The sequence below is a fragment of the Alosa pseudoharengus genome, unplaced genomic scaffold (assembly GCF_046254945.1).
Source record: "Alosa pseudoharengus isolate Yale_2024_CS ecotype anadromous, Long Island Sound unplaced genomic scaffold, YU_APseudo_1.1 YU_APseudo_1.1_scf_3, whole genome shotgun sequence".
Classification (NCBI taxonomy): domain Eukaryota; kingdom Metazoa; phylum Chordata; class Actinopteri; order Clupeiformes; family Clupeidae; genus Alosa; species Alosa pseudoharengus.
Window position 1 is genome coordinate 5,289,315 of NW_027468718.1, and position 19,604 is coordinate 5,308,918.

Consider the following 19,604-nt stretch of genomic DNA (forward strand, 5'->3'; position numbering starts at 1 on the left):
TAAAAACTATCAAAATTTCCCCATTGACTTAACATTAGATTATGACATCACAATACGGCCGTTAAGCAATTAGAATCCTATGGCAGTTGTTCGGGCCACCTGCATCAACTGCCATTCTCAGGCTTTAAGCATACAAACTGGCCCTATTAAGACTACACATCCTGTTCAACTGCTTCCTCTGCCGAAAACTGTTTCAAAATAAAAGTCCTCACTACAATATTTCACTGTTAAACAATTTAACCCTTTAAACTACTGAACTTTTTAACTGTTCAGCCATTGTAACTGTTACTTGCCATCAACTATGACTACTCCTACCCACTGTAGCTAGTTAGCTAAGTTAGCTAAGTAACTTGGTTAGCATAGTTAGCATGCTAGCATGTTAGCATGCTAGTTAGCATTTTTAGCAAAACTGCTAAAAATGATTAGCTAAGTTAGCTAAGTAACGTGGTTAGCATAGTTAGCATGCTAACATGTTAGCATGCTAGTTAGCATTTTTAGCAAAACTGTTAAAAATGATTAGCTAAGTTAGCTAAGTCACATGGTTAGCATAGTTAGCATGCTAACACGTTAGCATGCTAGTTAACATTTTTAGCAAAACTATAAAATATAGTTTGTTTTTACTCTGTATGATATTTTACATCATATTTTTTGCATTTTCATGCACTGTATTTCCTTCAGGAAATGCTTTTCTAGTTCTTATTATTTTTCTTCTTCTAACGCAGTTAATGCAGCTTCAACCGTTTAACGTAGAAACTTCATTCAAACTGCGTTGCGTAGGTCTTACTTATGACATGTGGGCTTTGTATATTTCATCTTTGTAACTTTTATACTTTTTAAACTATTAATTAAAAACTACTCAAAATTTCCCCATAGACTTAACATGGGCTGATGACATCACAATGGACTAATTAACTTGATTTGCACCTGGTATCATCTTCCAGCTGCTCATCTAGGCCCCATCAAAGAATCAGTTCAACTGATTGCACCTGTATCAACTGCTTTCTACTGAACTAGACCAACTCTCTCTGTCTCTCCATTCTACAAGGATATAAGACACATTTCATCCAACTTTCTATCCATTCATCCTCTTCAAACCATTCACTCATCCACCCATTAAACTATCCATCAACATCCATTAAACAATCTGCCTATCAACATCCATTCAACTTTCTGTCTATCAACATCCATTACACTATCTACATTTAACTTTTAAACTATATACTCTGTCTGAGGCTTTAAGCATACAATAAATATGGCTCTATTAAGACTGCTGTTAAGCAATTAGAATCCTAGGCCAGGTGGCCAGGCCACCAGCATCAACTGCCAGTCTCAGGCTTTAAGCATACAAACTGGCCCTATTAAGACTACACATCCTGTTCAACTGCTTCCTCTGCCAAAAACTGTTTCAAAATAAAAGTCCTCACTACAATATTTCACTGTTAAACAATTTAACCCTTTAAACTACTGAACTTTTTAACTGTTCAGCCATTGTAACTGTTACTTGTCATCAACTATGACTCCTACCCACTGTAGCTAGTTAGCATGGTTAGCATAGTTAGCATGCTAACATACTAACATGTTAGCATGCTAGTTAGCATTTTTAGCAAAACTGCTAAAAATGATTAGCTTAGTTAGCTAAGTCACATGGTTCACATAGTTAGCATGCTAGCATGTTATCATGCTAGTTAGCATTTTTTGCAAAACGACTAAAAACGATTATCTAAGTTAGCTAAGTCACATGGTTAGCATAGTTAGCATGCTAGCATGTTAACATGCTAGTTAGCATTTTTAGCAAAACTGCTAAAAATGATTAGCTAAGTTAGCTAAGTCACATGGTTAGCATAGTTGGCATGCTAGCATGTTAGCATGCTAGTTAGCATTTTAGCAAAACTGCTAAAAATGATTAGCTAAGTTAGCTAAGTAAAATGGTTAGCATAGTTAATATGCTAGCATGTTAACATGCTAGTTAGCATAGTTAGCAAAACTGCTAAAAATGATTAGCTAGGTTAGCTAAGTCACATGGTTAACATAGTTAGCATTGCTAACATGCTAGTTAGCATAACTACTAAAAATGAAAAAATTAGCTAAGTTAACTAAGTTAAAGGCCGTCTTTCAACTTGAAGACCCCTGTGAATGAACGTGTAGATAAATAGTGTAGAAACTCGATTTGCGAGAAAAAAATAATCATAAATGTGAATTTTTAAAGTTTTTGAAAGAAATTGTGAGCAAAATTACTTCCGCGTCTCAAAACCGTTCTGACCGGACGTGACATAAAGGCAGGTATATCTCAATGCTTCGAAATGGAGTCAGACAGTGAAGAGGTCGTAGTAATCAACTCTTATGATGGGCCATTGCCTTATAATTATGAGCCGCCTAGGCGAGAGAGGGGTCAGGCACAGTTAAGGGGAAGGGTCAATGGACAGAGGAGAGAGATAGAGTTGTGGTGTGAGGAGAATCGGTGGAGAATTGGGCAGGTGTCTTGGTGAGTGACCACGGGCTATAGCTAATGGTGGCTATAACGTTGTCTCCATGTTTATCACATTGCACTATCTTTAATAAATCATAGTTAGCAATATTGCTGTCGACATCTAAGCCAGCAACATGTGTCTTAAAATGATTAATTTAGATCCCCGATTTTAAATGAATGCTGTAGGCTATTTACATCTGATGGAAATGCTGTGCACAACGTAGTTTATCGTGAAATTTTGCTGATTTTTAACCAGTAGCTGCTTTCAGACCTAGTTGTCTGCATGTTCTGCTTCTGCAGATGTCAAGCGTTTGGGTCGTATATGAACAACATAACCGGTGTTAGGATCTCGATCCATACATAACACATTAGCGTGAATTCCGCACTTAGCCGGCTGTTATACTACTCCGACGGACATTATGTAAACGAGCTCGCATGTACTGCGTACTGCAGAGGACGTACCTGAAAGCAGCTAGTGTTCTGGTTAGGACGGGAATATGCTGGTCATGTAAATAGTCATTGTTACAAGGATCTTTTATTGTTACGTGCAGAGATACTGGGTGTAAGGCATGCAGAGAAATTGCATCTAATTGACAGCCTATACTGTGCATAAATGGAGGAGGGGGGTGTCTTTCACAGTGCATATTTAGGAAATAAGTAGTCTACATGTCGTTTCTTACAAGGTCTTACACCAACTACTAGAGCTTCAAGGAGGGAAGGAGACTTTATCTTAGCACATTTTGTTTAACAGGTGCTTGTGTGGTAGATGTGAGGCTATGCCGTCAGCAGTGGAGAGTGTGTGCTGTAGGGAGGTCGACGCCTATTGGTCCCTTGTCCAAAATCTAGATCCCCCAGAAGACATTACCTGCCTCACACTCCATCCAGGGTTTGAAGCATCCTGTCTGAATCCTTTTGTGCTGCAGATAGCTTACATGAACTTCAGACAGGAGCATGGCCCTCTCCAAGCCAGCAGACCAGAGTATGTTTTAAGCAAAAATAATTCCACACAGCAATTTAAAGAACCAGGTTTTCTACACCAAAACAGTAAATCCTGTTAAGCAGGTTTTTAAACTCAGTGGTTTCCATATACTTCCTATAAAGACAACTTTGGTGTTAGTACAGTAGAATATCAGCCAACAGGACATGCAATATTTATCATTGGAATTGTTTACTATGAAAACATGGTATGATCAAAATTAAATTATGCCCCAATCTCTACCACAGGCAGTTCCGATACACAGCGTACAGGCAGGTTGTCCGCTGGGCGTACAGAATACTAGGCAGGGACATCAGGAAAGCCATACCTTCATGTGTTGTTGCAGAAATAAGAAGGCAGTTTCCAGAAGAAGGACAAAGATATAAAGGTTTTCAGTGGCCCCGTTTAGAAGAAGATTAATAAACTCATAATGAAACAAACTGTATTGGTAAAATTGATCTTTTATTTCATGTTAAAACGTGAGTGTCGTGCGAGATGGAGGCTGACTGCCTCATCCTTGGCAACCTTCTGGAGGGAAGTGGTGAGGGGGGGCGGGGCAGCAGAGGTCAAGACAGCACTGCTTTCTTGTAGGGCCTGTGGTGACTTGGAGTATTCCTCTACCAGAGAGACCATAAGATTTGTTGCGTATCCTTGAGGAGAGAAACATTTAAAACACATTTAGTAACATGGTTGACTCATTAAAAAAGATATTGAGAAACTAAGTGAAACTACTAACCGTAAGATGGTTTCTCCTTGATGGGGCGGACTACCCAGCCACCTTTCCGAAACCGGGGGTAGCGAACGGCATAGCGTGCCTCACCCTCACTGGTTCGAGCTACATCTCTGTTGCCATTACAATTGAAATGTAGGGCTGCCAAGAGAAGTCTGTAGGTGATAAGTAGATAGAACATTAGGTCTCCAAAGCTAACCCAATGCAGTGAAATGCAACAGAAATACAATACATGAGATTCATGCTTTCAGTTCAAATGGGTCTAAGACAATGACTCAACTTTGCAATATTTTTTTTGCAAAAAATATGTAATGCTGTTATCAATCAAGAACATTTTGGTCTGCTATACAAGACTGCATTAGTTTTTAGCCATTTTCATTCTGTCATCATTTACCTGCTGTTAGTGTTGCACCATGCACAAAAGTATCGCAATACCCTGAAATTAAAAAAAATCACAATACCTATATAATATTTTATTAGTATCGATACTTTTAAGTGATAACACTACCTGCTGTACATCCCAAGAAAAGAGAAGCCAGTGTGTTTGGGAGCAAAGTGCAGAATGAGGGAATGGTAGGCCTCCAGGGAGAATGTCTGATGCTGAGGTGACAATTGTCGAATATCCTTTACCAGTGCTTTCCTGGCAGCTACACTCTCCAGTTTAGTGGCTGCTGGTGATCCTGCATAAAACATATTCTGTCATATAGTCTGTCGCATCTCATAACACAATTATTAGTACACATGGGGTAATGTATTGATAAAACCAAATTAAACAATTCCTTAAAAAGTTTTGCCTTTTTTTAAACATAGGCTACTATGTTGTACCTGGTTCCAGCCACTCCTTGTTTCTCGCCTCTCCTTCCAACGGTGGATGTGCGCAGCTGGGAAATGCAGGAGTGCTGTGTTCATGTATGTCTTGTACATGATTGATCATACTCTGCCATTTTGCCTGCATTTCATCTGGATCTCCTGTAGGGGTGGAAGCTGCGGTCCAGTAGAGATGGTTGATAATGGCTGGCCTCCACAGCTTCAGTTCCTCACAGTCCCTCTCTTTTGCAGCAGCATCCAGTGCTTTCTGTACACCTGTTCCCGAGCAGACAAACAGAGCAGAGCAAACTAATTATTAGGAAAGTGAATTTAACTACAAAAAACAAGTCTGTTATATAGAACTACCAACATCACAACACATACTTTTCCCAATATGCCAGATGTCAAAGAAATGGCTTGTTCCTTTCGAACACAGTTTCTCACGTACCCACTTGGCCACCTAAAACATAGAACACACAAATTGATTTTATAGAATTTATTTTGAGTGATACTGTGCATGTCAATACTGCTCAGCTTTAGATCTCTCCTAGCATCTTTACCTGCCGATTTCTGTCTGTTATCAGAGCAGACACTTGCATGTCTTGGTCCATCAGGAACTGCATACTCCGCTTTAGACCCTCTAGCTCACACCAAGAGCTGCTTGGGACTTCTGAGCTCTGTAAAGCCAACTGATTATTACTGAACAGTAACAGTAATATCAGTAACTAAATCAGACACAAGATTTCTGTGTGACATCAACTTACTTGGACAAGTTGAACATCCAAAACTTTGTTAATTCGATCCTCAATCAAGGAGTAGCTACCATATTTGGCACAGTGTCCAGGAGAATCTGATCTAAGAACGGCAAAAACAGTTACATTTAGAGGTTAATGCAAAAACATATTGACCTGTTCTACATCAGCATGAGCAACATGAGCCTGATCATTCTACCTGCAGTCACCAGACAGGATCAATCCACCTCCAGTCTCTTTCAACTCCCTGATCATCCCCCTCTGCTCATTCTTCCAGGCCTGCACGATGGTAGGGATAGTGTAATAGCGCTGATGGCGGAAAAAAGTGCCGGGACTTATGCACTGCAGCCCAAACAGCTTCAGCATCCTGATGGTCTGAGTAGCCATGCAACCTGAGAAGTGGATGGCACCACTGAGTAAAAGGTTGCAGGCAGGCATGTTTCGATGCACCTTCTCTTGGTTTTGCCAGTAACGCTCATAACCACAAGTTCCGCAGGCCTGAAAGATGAGAAAATATTCAAGACTCAAGCAGCTTTAAAATGAGAGGCAGTGAAATACCTATATAGTTAAGACACAAATAATTAATATACATACTGTACATTCAGACTATAATTCAGCTCCTCACAGACAGTTGACAAAGACATTACCTGCTTGACTTTTATGAAAGTTCCTTCTGGATGCATTATGTGTCCCTGGGTTTCCCCACAGCATGCAGGGCAAACCGTAAACAAGGACAGCAACTGCCTCTGGCAAACGATGAACTTGTCAACAGCACTGAAAACAAGGAAAGGAAAAACACATTAATTCTGACTATGACATTTTTATATACACAATCAGAAACAGTTTCCATTAATAAAAAGATTATTACTTTGGGTCACTGAGAGATTCCAGCTCTTCTGGTTCCTCCTCAGAGGACTCGCTTGCCATCTCTTCCCCTGGACTCCATGACATATCACCAGAATGGTTGATGATATCAGAAAATGACCATTCATCTTCACTTCGTTCAGGACTGGCCAGTGGAGTTGATCTGCGATTCTCAAACCTTTCGGTTTGAGTCCCCACATCCACCATCTGAGGCTTTACCTGAACAGCTGAGATGAAAGACATTTATCTTAATAATTATTCACCATTGTACATTCATTGGTAACAACACATGCAATATCTAATGCAACCCAGTACAAAATATCTTTTTCTAATATTATGAAGTTCATAATTTTTAATGTTTACTCTCTGAAAAGTGTAAATTGCAAAAATATTAACCATGGAGTATATGGCATGTATGGTTAATGCTAGATATAAGCTAACTACCTGATGAACGATGTAAAGATCTTATGTTGCACTGTGATCCACGATGGAACACTGCTGGCTCAGGGTCCATCGTAGAGATGTCTCCATCTCCATCATCTTCAGGCTCTGAAGTGGCAGTTGCACCCACCCCTTCTTTGCTGGCAGCACTCTCTGCCAAAATCTGAAAACAGACCAAAATCACAACTTTGAACTTATAAAAAATGTAGTGCTTTCACGAAAATCCCCCATTCATGCATTATTTACAAGACTGCTAATCTTTTAAAAGTAGTCCCGAGCTGCATTCCCTCGCATGTGCCCTGTTAATACCAAATTGCAGTTATGTTTGTAAGCTTCGATTAGTAAAAAAAAAAAAAAAACAAGGCAACTTCGATGTAACTAAGAAAATCAGAAAACTAATATTGTAAAGCATTACTTGGATGCGTTTTCAAAAAGATAATCTCATTAGCACAAGTGTCAGGAGGCTGCAGCCTCACGGTGCTAACGTAAGAGAAAGCTGACGGCAGCTAGGCGGGCTTTCGTGCCTTCATGGTGCTAACTTCACTAGGCTACAGTCAGCGAAAGTCATGCCACGACAAATCCATCATAACGTCAAGAAAAATACATTTGCAAAAATTACATGCAGGGCTACATTTCAATGCAACCGTTTTTATACAAAACTCCCTGTTGATATCAACATTGCAGTTGCGTTTGTAAGCTCTAAGTCAAAGAAAACCAACGTAACTTCGATCTAACTTCCAGAAAACTAATATTGTAAAGCATTAACGTTAGTTAGATGCGTTTTCAAAAGATAATCTCTTTAGCACAATAAAATAAGTGTCAGGAGGCTCATGTGCAGCCTCACAGGGCTAACGTAACAAGACTAAGCTGATGGCAGCTAGGCGGGCTTTCGTGCCTTCATGGTGCTAACTTCACTAGGCTATAATCATTACAGTCAGCAACATTCATACCCAGACTAATCCATAACCTCAAGAAAAGTAGCAGCTACATTTGCAAAAAAATACATGTTGGGCTACGTTTCAATGCAACAGTTTTTTATAAGGTAACGTTATTATACAACTTACAGTAAAAAGCTCCCTGTTGATATCAACATTGCAGTTATATTTGTAACCTTCGATTAGTCAAAGAAAGCCAAGGCAACTTCGATGTAACTTCCAGAAAACTAATGTTGTAAAGCATTACTTGGATGCGTTTTCAAAAAGATAATCTCATTAGCACAATAAAATAAGTGTCAGGACTCGAGGCATAGCCTCAAGGGCTAACTGTTAACGTTACCTTAACAAGTTAGCCTAGCTGATGGCAGCTAGGCGGGCTTTCATGCCTTCATGGTGCTAACTTCACTATATATTATCATTACAGTCAGCAAGTTACAGTTACATGCCAAGACTAATCCATTATAACGTCAAGAAAAATCCATTTGCAGAAATTGCATGCAGGGCTACATTTCGATGCAACAATTTTAAAAAGGTAAACGACTTACTGTGCAAAGCTCCCGTTTTCGAAGTGCAGATTCTCTGCTAGTGCTAACGTTAACGTTAGACTCTTCACTCCCGCCAGATTTTGCTGGTAGACTTGCATGCACTGATGGCACAGCTCCATTTGCCAGCCTAACCCACTCTCTTCCTCGAAATCCCATGCGAAATTCCATAAGATCTCCTTGGTTGTAGCTGTCGGGAGTGAAGTGTTTTTCACATACCACCGTGTGTCTTGACACCGAGGAGGCAGCGAAATTGCTCCTCTTTGCCTGGACAAAACGTATCCAAGCACGGAAATCTTTGTGTTTCTTGTTTGGAAATCGATGGACCCGATGGCCAGACAAGTTGGAGTTGTTGCATCCAAAACAAACACAAGAATTCACCATTGTGACAACTCAAACCTACTCAACTAACAATAATGACAAGCTCTCTTTTCTCTTACCACCTCTCAGACTACGTAAACCCACAATGAGAACTAGGGTAGCAGCGCCAATGTTTGCCTGTCCTTACGTCATATGACGCATTCCACGGGAAAAGGGCGATTTCTGGTAGCCTAGCTTAGAATAGGCACACTTTCTTCATATTTTCTGCCCGTGGGTGTTGTAAAACATATGTATTGTTATGTATGTCTTTTTAAATTGACATTTTCATACAGGATTCTGTATAAATTAAGTTATACAATTAAATTGAAAGTTGCTCTTTAAGTATTATCCACCTATTTAACCGTTCAATCATTCCAACTATATTAAACCTTATCTACCAAGCAAATCATTTAACCATATAAACTATCCACCTATTTAACTGTTCAGTCACTCCAACTATATTAAACCTCATCTACCTAGCAACCAATATAGTTTGTTTTTACTCTGTATGATATTTTACATCATATTTTTTGCATTTTCATGCACTGTATTTCCTTCAGGAAATGCTTTTCTAGTTACAGTGCATGAAAATGCACTGTACTGTTCTTCCTAGGCTTCTTCTTCTTCTTCTTCTTATTAGAGTGCATGAAAATGCACTCTACTGTTCTTCCTAGGCTTCTTCTTCTTATTACAGTGCATGAAAATGCACTGTACTGTTCTTCCTAGGCTTCTTCTTCTTCTTCTTCTTCTTCTTCTTCTTCTTATTACAGTGCATGAAAATGCACTGTACTGTTCTTCCTAGGCTTCTTCTTATTCTTCTTCTTCTTCTAACGCATTTAATGCAGCTTCAACCGTTTAACGTAGAAACTTCATTCAAACTTTGTTACGTAGGTCTTACTTGGGATAAGAGTGCTATGTATTTTTCATCTTTGTAACTTTTATACTTTTTAAACTATTAATTAAAAACTATCAAAATTTCCCCATTGACTTAACATTGCCCTTTATGACATCACAGCAATTAGAATCCTGTGGCAGGTGTTCGGGCCACCTGGATCAACTGCCACTTTCAGGCTTTAAGCATACAAACTGGCCCTATTAAGACTACACATCCTGTTCAACTGCTTCCTCTGCCAAAAACTGTTTCAAAATAAAAGTCCTCACTACAATATTTCACTGTTAAACAATTTAAGCCTTTAAACTACTGAACTTTTTAACTGTTCAGCCATTGTAACTGTTACTTGCCATCAACTATGACTCCTACCCACTGTAGCTAGTTAGCTAAGTTAGCTAAGTAACTTGGTTAGCATAGTTAGCATGCTAGCATGCTAGTTAGCATGCTAGTTAGCATTTTTAGCAAAACTGCTAAAAATGATTAGCTAAGTTAGCTAAGTCACATGGTTAGCATAGTTAGCATGCTAGCATGTTAGCATGCTAGTTAGCATTTTTAGCAAAACTGCTGAAAATGATTAGCTAAGTTAGCTAAGTCACATGGTTAGCATAGTTAGCATGCTAACATGTTAGCATGTTAGTTAGCATTTTTTACAAAACTGCTAAAAATGATTAGCTAAGTTAGCTAAGTCACATGGTTAGCATAGTTAGCATGCTAGCATGTTAGCATGCTAGTTAGCATTTTTTCAAAACTGCTAAAAATGATTAGCTAAGTTAGCTAAGTCACATGGTTAGCATAGTTAGCATGCTAGCATGTTAGCATGCTAGTTAGCATTTTTTACAAAACTGCTAAAATGATTAGCTAAGTTAGCTAAGTAACATGGTTAACATAATTAGCATGTTAGCATGCTAATTAGCATAGTTATCATAACTAATAAAAATTATTAGCTAGGTTAACTAAGTCATATGGTTAGCATAGGTAACATTTTAACATTGTTAACATGCTAGTTAGCATAGTTACTTGGTTAGCATTATTATCTTTGTTAACATAGTTAGCATAACTGCTAGCAAACATTGGAGCCATTCCAACTGTTAGTTATCGTCAACTATCTGCCTAAATAATTTAACCATTTCAATTTTCAACCTATTTAACTGTTCAGTCATTCCAACTATAGTAAACCTTATCTACCAAGCAAATAATTTAACCATATGAACTCATCATATTTTTGCATTTTCATGCACTGTATTTCCTTCAGGAAATGCTTTTCTAGTTATTATTTTTCTTCTTCTAACGCAGTTAATGCAGCTTCAACCGTTTAACGTAGAAACTTCATTCAAACTGCGTTGCGTAGGTCTTAATTAGGACATGTGGGCTATGTATTTTTCATCTTTGTAACTTTTATACTTTTTAAACTATTAATTAAAAACTACTCAACATTTCCCCATAGACTTAACATGGGCTGATGACATCACAATGGACTAATTAACTTGATTTGCACCTGGTATCATCTTCCAGCTGCTCATCTAGGCCCCATCAAAGAATCAGTTCAACTGATTGCACCTGTATCAACTGCTTTCTACTGAACTAGACCAACTCTCTCTGTCTCTCCATTCTACAAGGATATAAGACACATTTCCTCCAACTTTCTATCCATTCATCCTCTTCAAACCATTCACTCATCCACCCATTAAACTATCCATCAACATCCATTAAACAATCTGCCTATCAACATCCATTCAACTTTCTGTCTATCAACATCCATTACACTATCTACATTTAACTTTTAAACTATATACTCTGTCTCATGCTTTAAGCATACAATATGGCTCTATTAAGACTGCCGTTAAGCAATTAGAATCCTATGGCAGGTGTTCGGGCCAGCTGCATCAACTGCCAGTCTCAGGCTTTAAGCATACAAACTGGCCCTATTAAGACTACACATCCTGTTCAACTGCTTCCTCTGCCAAAACCTGTTTTAAAATAAAAGTCCTCACTACAATATTTCACTGTTAAACAATTTAACCCTTTAAACTACTGAACTTTTCAACTGTTCAGCCATTGTAACTGTTACTTGTCATCAACTATGACTCCTACCCACTGTAGTTAGTTAGCTAAGTTAGCTAAGTAACATTGTTAGCATAGTTAGCATGTTAGCATGCTAGTTAGCATTTTTAGCAAAACTGTTAAAAACGATTAGCTAAGTTAGCTAAGTCACATGGTTAGCATAGTTAGCATGCTAGCATGTTAGCATGCTAGTTAGCATTTTAAACAAAACTACTAAAAATGATTAGCTAAGTTAGCTAAGTCATATGGTTAGCATAGTTAGCATGCTAGCATGCTAGTTAGCATTTTTAGCAAAACTGCTAAAAACGATTAGCTAAGTTAGCTAAGTCACATGGTTAGCATAATTAGCATGCTAACATGTTAGCATGCTAGTTAGCATTTTAGCAAAACTGCTAAAAATGATTAGCTAAGTTAGCTAAGTCACATGGTTAACATAGTTAGCATGCTAGCATGTTACCATGCTAGTTAGCATAGTTAGCAAAACTGCTAAAAATGATTAGCTAGGTTAGCTAAGTCACATGGTTAACATACTAAAAATGAAAACATTAGCTAAGTTAACTAGGTTAAGTATTATCCACTTATTTAACCGTTCAATCATTCCAACTATATTAAACCTTATCTACCAAGCAAATCATTTAACCATATAAACTATCCACCTATTTAACTGTTCAGTCCCTCCAACTATATTAAACCTCATATACCTAGCAACCAATATAGTTTGTTTTTACTCTGTATGATATTTTACATCATATTTTTTGCATTTTCATGCACTGTATTTCCTTCAGGAAATGCTTTTCTAGTTATTACAGTGCATGAAAATGCACTGTACTGTTCTTCCTAGGCTTCTTCTTCTTCTTCTTCTTCTTCTTCTTCTTCTTATTCTTATTATTTTTCTTCTTCTAACGCAGTTAATGCAGCTTCAACCGTTTAACGTAGAAACTTCATTCAAACTGCGTTGCGTAGGTCTTACTTAGGACATGTGGGCTATGTATTTTTCATCTTTGTAACTTTTATACTTTTTAAACTATTAATTAAAAACTACTCAAAATTTCCCCATAGACTTAACATGGGCTGATGACATCACAATGGACTAATTAACTTGATTTGCACCTGGTATCATCTTCCAGCTGCTCATCTAGGCCCCATCAAAGAATCAGTTCAACTGATTGCACCTGTATCAACTGCTTTCTACTGAACTAGACCAACTCTCTCTGTCTCTCCATTCTACAAGGATATAAGACACATTTCCTCCAACTTTCTATCCATTCATCCTCTTCAAACCATTCACTCATCCACCCATTAAACTATCCATCAACATCCATTAAACAATCTGCCTATCAACATCCATTCAACTTTCTGTCTATCAACATCCATTACACTATCTACATTTAACTTTTAAACTATATACTCTGTCTCATGCTTTAAGCATACAATATGGCTCTATTAAGACTGCCGTTAAGCAATTAGAATCCTATGGCAGGTGTTCGGGCCAGCTGCATCAACTGCCAGTCTCAGGCTTTAAGCATACAAACTGGCCCTATTAAGACTACACATCCTGTCCAACTGCTTCCTCTGCCAAAAACTGTTTCAAAATAAAAGTCCTCACTACAATATTTCACTGTTAAACAATTTAACCCTTTAAACTACTGAACTTTTCAACTGTTCAGCCATTGTAACTGTTACTTGTCATCAACTATGACTCCTACCCACTGTAGTTAGTTAGCTAAGTTAGCTAAGTAACATTGTTAACATAGTTAGCATGTTAGCATGCTAGTTAGCATTTTTAGCAAAACTGTTAAAAACGATTAGCTAAGTTAGCTAAGTCACATGGTTAGCATAGTTAGCATGCTAGCATGTTAGCATGCTAGTTAGCATTTTAAACAAAACTACTAAAAATGATTAGCTAAGTTAGCTAAGTCATATGGTTAGCATAGTTAGCATGCTAGCATGCTAGTTAGCATTTTTAGCAAAACTGCTAAAAACGATTAGCTAAGTTAGCTAAGTCACATGGTTAGCATAATTAGCATGCTAACATGTTAGCATGCTAGTTAGCATTTTAGCAAAACTGCTAAAAATGATTAGCTAAGTTAGCTAAGTCACATGGTTAACATAGTTAGCATGCTAGCATGTTACCATGCTAGTTAGCATAGTTAGCAAAACTGCTAAAAATGATTAGCTAGGTTAGCTAAGTCACATGGTTAACATACTAAAAATGAAAACATTAGCTAAGTTAACTAGGTTAAGTATTATCCACTTATTTAACCGTTCAATCATTCCAACTATATTAAACCTTATCTACCAAGCAAATCATTTAACCATATAAACTATCCACCTATTTAACTGTTCAGTCCCTCCAACTATATTAAACCTCATATACCTAGCAACCAATATAGTTTGTTTTTACTCTGTATGATATTTTACATCATATTTTTTGCATTTTCATGCACTGTATTTCCTTCAGGAAATGCTTTTCTAGTTATTACAGTGCATGAAAATGCACTGTACTGTTCTTCCTAGGCTTCTTCTTCTTCTTCTTCTTCTTCTTCTTCTTCTTATTCTTATTATTTTTCTTCTTCTAACGCAGTTAATGCAGCTTCAACCGTTTAACGTAGAAACTTCATTCAAACTGCGTTGCGTAGGTCTTACTTAGGACATGTGGGCTATGTATTTTTCATCTTTGTAACTTTTATACTTTTTAAACTATTAATTAAAAACTACTCAAAATTTCCCCATAGACTTAACATGGGCTGATGACATCACAATGGACTAATTAACTTGATTTGCACCTGGTATCATCTTCCAGCTGCTCATCTAGGCCCCATCAAAGAATCAGTTCAACTGATTGCACCTGTATCAACTGCTTTCTACTGAACTAGACCAACTCTCTCTGTCTCTCCATTCTACAAGGATATAAGACACATTTCCTCCAACTTTCTATCCATTCATCCTCTTCAAACCATTCACTCATCCACCCATTAAACTATCCATCAACATCCATTAAACAATCTGCCTATCAACATCCATTCAACTTTCTGTCTATCAACATCCATTACACTATCTACATTTAACTTTTAAACTATATACTCTGTCTCATGCTTTAAGCATACAATATGGCTCTATTAAGACTGCCGTTAAGCAATTAGAATCCTATGGCAGGTGTTCGGGCCAGCTGCATCAACTGCCAGTCTCAGGCTTTAAGCATACAAACTGGCCCTATTAAGACTACACATCCTGTCCAACTGCTTCCTCTGCCAAAAACTGTTTCAAAATAAAAGTCCTCACTACAATATTTCACTGTTAAACAATTTAACCCTTTAAACTACTGAACTTTTCAACTGTTCAGCCATTGTAACTGTTACTTGTCATCAACTATGACTCCTACCCACTGTAGTTAGTTAGCTAAGTTAGCTAAGTAACATTGTTAGCATAGTTAGCATGCTAGTTAGCATTTTTAGCAAAACTGTTAAAAACGATTAGCTAAGTTAGCTAAGTCACATGGTTAGCATAGTTAGCATGCTAGCATGTTAGCATGCTAGTTAGCATTTTTAACAAAACTGCTAAAAACGATTAGCTAAGTTAGCTAAGTCACATGGTTAGCATAATTAGCATGCTAGCATGTTAGCATGCTAGTTAGCATTTTAGCAAAACTACTAAAAATGATTAGCTAAGTTAGCTAAGTCACATGGTTAACATAGTTAGCATGCTAGCATGTTACCATGCTAGTTAGCATAGTTAGCAAAACTACTAAAAATGATTAGCTAGGTTAGCTAAGTCACATGGTTAACATACTAAAAATGAAAACATTAGCTAAGTTAACTAGGTTAAGTATTATCCACCTATTTAACCGTTCAATCATTCCAACTATATTAAACCTTATCTACCAAGCAAATCATTTAACCATATAAACTATCCACCTATTTAACTGTTCAGTCCCTCCAACTATATTAAACCTCATATACCTAGCAACCAATATAGTTTGTTTTTACTCTGTATGATATTTTACATCATATTTTTTGCATTTTCATGCACTGTATTTCCTTCAGGAAATGCTTTTCTAGTTATTCTTCTTCTTCTAACGCAGTTAATGCAGCTTCAACCGTTTAACGTAGAAACTTCATTCAAACTGCGTTGCGTAGGTCTTACTTATGACATGTGGGCTTTGTATTTTTCATCTTTGTAACTTTTATACTTTTTAAACTATTAATTAAAAACTACTCAAAATTTCCCCATAGACTTAACATGGGCTGATGACATCACAATGGACTAATTAACTTGATTTGCACCTGGTATCATCTTCCAGCTGCTCATCTAGGCCCCATCAAAGAATCAGTTCAACTGATTGCACCTGTATCAACTGCTTTCTACTGAACTAGACCAACTCTCTCTGTCTCTCCATTCTACAAGGATATAAGACACATTTCATCCAACTTTCTATCCATTCATCCTCTTCAAACCATTCACTCATCCACCCATTAAACTATCCATCAATATCCATTAAACAATCTGCCTATCAACATCCATTCAACTTTCTGTCTATCAACATCCATTACACTATCTACATTTAACTTTTAAACTATACACTCTGTCTCAGGCTTTAAGCATACAATATGGCTCTATTAAGACTGCCGTTAAGCAATTAGAATCCTATGGCAGGTGTTCGGGCCAGCTGCATCAACTGCCAGTCTCAGGCTTTAAGCATACAAACTGGCCCTATTAAGACTACACATCCTGTCCAACTGCTTCGTCTGCCAAAAACTCGTCTGCTTCGTTTCAAAATAAAAGTCCTCACTACAATATTTCACTGTTAAACAATTTAACCCTTTAAACTACTGAACTTTTTAACTGTTCAGCCATTGTAACTGTTACTTGTCATCAACTATGACTCCTACCCACTGTAGCTAGTTAGCATGGTTAGCATAGTTAGCATGCTAACATGTTAGCATGCTAGTTAGCATTTTTAGCAAAACTGCTAAAAACGATTAGCTAAGTTAGCTAAGTCACATGATTAGCATAATTAGCATGCTAGCATGTTAGCATGCTAGTTAGCATTTTAGCAAAACTGCTAAAAATGATTAGCTAAGTTAGCTAAGTCACATGGTTAGCATAGTTAGCATGCTAGCATGTTAGCATGTTAATTAGCATTTTTAGCAAAACTGCTAAAAATGATTAGCTAAGTTAGCTAAGTCACATGGTTAGCATAGTTAGCATGCTAGCATGTTAGCATGCTAGTTAGCATTTTTAGCAAAACTGCTAAAAATGATTAGCTAAGTTAGCTAAGTCACATGGTTAGCATAGTTAGCATGCTAACATGCTAGTTAGCATAGTTAGCAAAACTGCTAAAAATGATTAGCTAGGTTAGCTAAGTCACGTGGTTAACATAGTTAGCATGGCTAACATGCTAGTTAGCATAACTACTAAAAATGAAAACATTAGGTAAGTTAACTAAGTTAAGTATTATCCACCTATTTAACCGTTCAATCATTCCAACTATATTAAACCTTATCTACCAAGCAAATCATTTAACCATATAAACTATCCACCTATTTAACTGTTCAGTCATTTCAACTATATTAAACCTCATCTACCTAGCAACCAATATAGTTTGTTTTTACTCTGTATGATATTTTACATCATATTTTTTGCATTTTCATGCACTATATTTCCTTCAGGAAATGCTTTTCTAGTTAGAGTGCATGAAAATGCACTCTACTGTTCTTCCTAGGCTTCTTCTTCTTATTAGAGTGCATGAAAATGCACTCTACTGTTCTTCCTAGGCTTCTTCTTCTTCTTCTTATTATTCTTCTTCTTCTAACGCAGTTAATGCAGCTTCAACCGTTTAACGTAGAAACTTCATTCAAACTGCGTTGCGTAGGTCTTACTTATGACATGTGGGCTTTGTATTTTTCATCTTTGTAACTTTTATACTTTTTAAACTATTAATTAAAAACTGCTCAAAATTTCCCCATAGACTTAACATGGGCTGATGACATCACAATGGACTAATTAACTTGATTTGCACCTGGTATCATCTTCCAGCTGCTCATCTAGGCCCCATCAAAGAATCAGTTCAACTGATTGCACCTGTATCAACTGCTTTCTACTGAACTAGACCAACTCTCTCTGTCTCTCCATTCTACAAGGATATAAGACACATTTCCTCCAACTTTCTATCCATTCATCCTCTTCAAACCATTCACTCATCCACCCATTAAACTATCCATCAACATCCATTAAACAATCTGCCTATCAACATCCATTCAACCTTCTGTCTATCAACATCCATTACACTATCTACATTTAACTTTTAAACTATATACTCTGTCTCAGGCTTTAAGCATACAATATGGCTCTATTAAGACTGCCGTTAAGCAATTAGAATCCTAGGCCAGGTGGCCAGGCCACCTGCACCCTATCAGTTTCTCAGGCTAACCTTTTAAACTATCCAGCTATTTGACTGTTCAGTCAGTCCAACTATATTAAACCTCATCTACCTAGTTCAGTCATTCCAACTATATTAAACCTCATCTACCTAGCAAATAATTTAACCTTTTACACTATCCACCTATTTAACCGTTCAGTCATTCCAACTATATTAAACCTCATCTACCTAGTTCAGTCATTCCTATATTAAACCTCATCTACCTAGTTCAGTCATTCCAACTATATTAAACCTCATCTACCTAGCAAATAATTTAACCAATTGAATCCTATGGCAGGTGTTCGGGCCACCTGCATCAACTGCCAGTCTCAGGCTTTAAGCATACAAACTGGCCCTATTAAGACTACACATCCTGTCCAACTGCTTCCTCTGCCAAAAACTGTTCCAAAATAAAAGTCCTCACTACAATATTTCACTGTTAAACAATTTAACCCTTTAAACTACTGAACTTTTTAACTGTTCAGCCATTGTAACTGTTACTTGTCATCAACTATGACTCCTACCCACTGTAGCTAGTTAGCTAAGTTAGCTAAGTAACTTGGTTAGCATAGATAGCATGCTAGCATTTTAACATGCTAGTTAGCATTTTTAGCAAAACTGCTAAAAACGATTAGCTAAGTTAGCTAAGTCACATGGTTAGCATGCTAGCATGTTAGTTAGCATGCTAGTTAGCATTTTTAGCAAAACTGCTAAAAATGATTAGCTAAGTTAGCTAAGTCACATGGTTAGCATAGTTAGCATGCTAACATGCTAGTTAGCATTTTTAGCAAAACTGTTAAAAATGATTAGCTAAGTTAGCTAAGTCACATGGTTAGCATAGTTAGCATGCTAGTATGTTAGCATGCTAGTTAGCATTTTTAGTAAAACTGCTAAAAATGATCAGCTAAGTTCACTAAGTCACATGGTTAGCATAGTTAGCATGCTAGTATGTTAGCATAGTTAGCATAACTGCTAAAAAAGATTAGCGAAGTTAGCTAAGTCACATGGTTAACATAATTAGCATATTAGCATGTTAATTAGCATAGTTATCATAACTAATAAAAATGATTAGCTAGGTTAGCTAAGTCATATGGTTAGCATAGTTAACATTTTAACATTGTTAGCATGCTAGTTAGCATAGTAACTTGGTTAACATTATTATCTTTGTTAACATAGTTAGCATAACTGCTAGCAAAAATTGGAGCCATTCCAACTGTTAGTTATCGTCAACTATCTGCCTAAATAATTTAACCATTTCAATTATCAACCTATTTAACTGTTCAGTCATTCCAACTATATTAAATCTTATCTACCAAGCAAATAATTTAACCATATGAACTCATCATATTTTTGCATTTT

General features: G+C 37.1%; 1 protein-coding gene and 1 long non-coding RNA gene across 2 annotated transcripts; both read right to left on the bottom strand.

Annotated features, from left to right (window-relative positions):
* Window positions 1-3,884: 3,884 nt before the first annotated feature.
* LOC143099499 (uncharacterized) lies at window positions 3,885-6,717 on the bottom strand. The gene is made up of 10 exons (XM_076262462.1): window positions 6,601-6,717; window positions 6,380-6,506; window positions 5,932-6,230; window positions 5,745-5,835; window positions 5,541-5,657; window positions 5,365-5,440; window positions 4,999-5,256; window positions 4,682-4,853; window positions 4,180-4,328; window positions 3,885-4,093 (listed from the first exon to the last, which is right to left on the bottom strand). The coding sequence occupies exons 1-10, from the start codon at window positions 6,681-6,683 to the stop codon at window positions 3,906-3,908; spliced, it is 1,560 nt and encodes a 519-aa protein (XP_076118577.1). The 5' UTR covers window positions 6,684-6,717; the 3' UTR covers window positions 3,885-3,905.
* A 19-nt stretch (window positions 6,718-6,736) lies between these two features.
* On the bottom strand, window positions 6,737-8,623 carry LOC143100062 (uncharacterized). The gene is made up of 3 exons (XR_012981820.1): window positions 8,518-8,623; window positions 7,041-7,200; window positions 6,737-6,823 (listed from the first exon to the last, which is right to left on the bottom strand). It is a non-coding gene; the product is annotated as an uncharacterized LOC143100062 (long non-coding RNA).
* Between the last annotated feature and the right edge of the window lie 10,981 nt (window positions 8,624-19,604).

Bases quoted from the DNA above. Each gene is read 5' to 3' on its own strand.
- LOC143099499 (XM_076262462.1), bottom strand. From the start codon at position 6,683: ATGTCATGGAGTCCAGGGGAAGAGATGGCAAGCGAGTCCTCTGAGGAG. The intron at 6,507-6,600 runs GTAATAATCTTT...CCTTGTTTTCAG, and splicing joins GAATCTCTCAGTGACCCAAA to TGCTGTTGACAAGTTCATCG. The intron at 5,257-5,364 runs GTATGTGTTGTG...GCTCGGGAACAG, and splicing joins CATCTGGCATATTGGGAAAA to GTGTACAGAAAGCACTGGAT.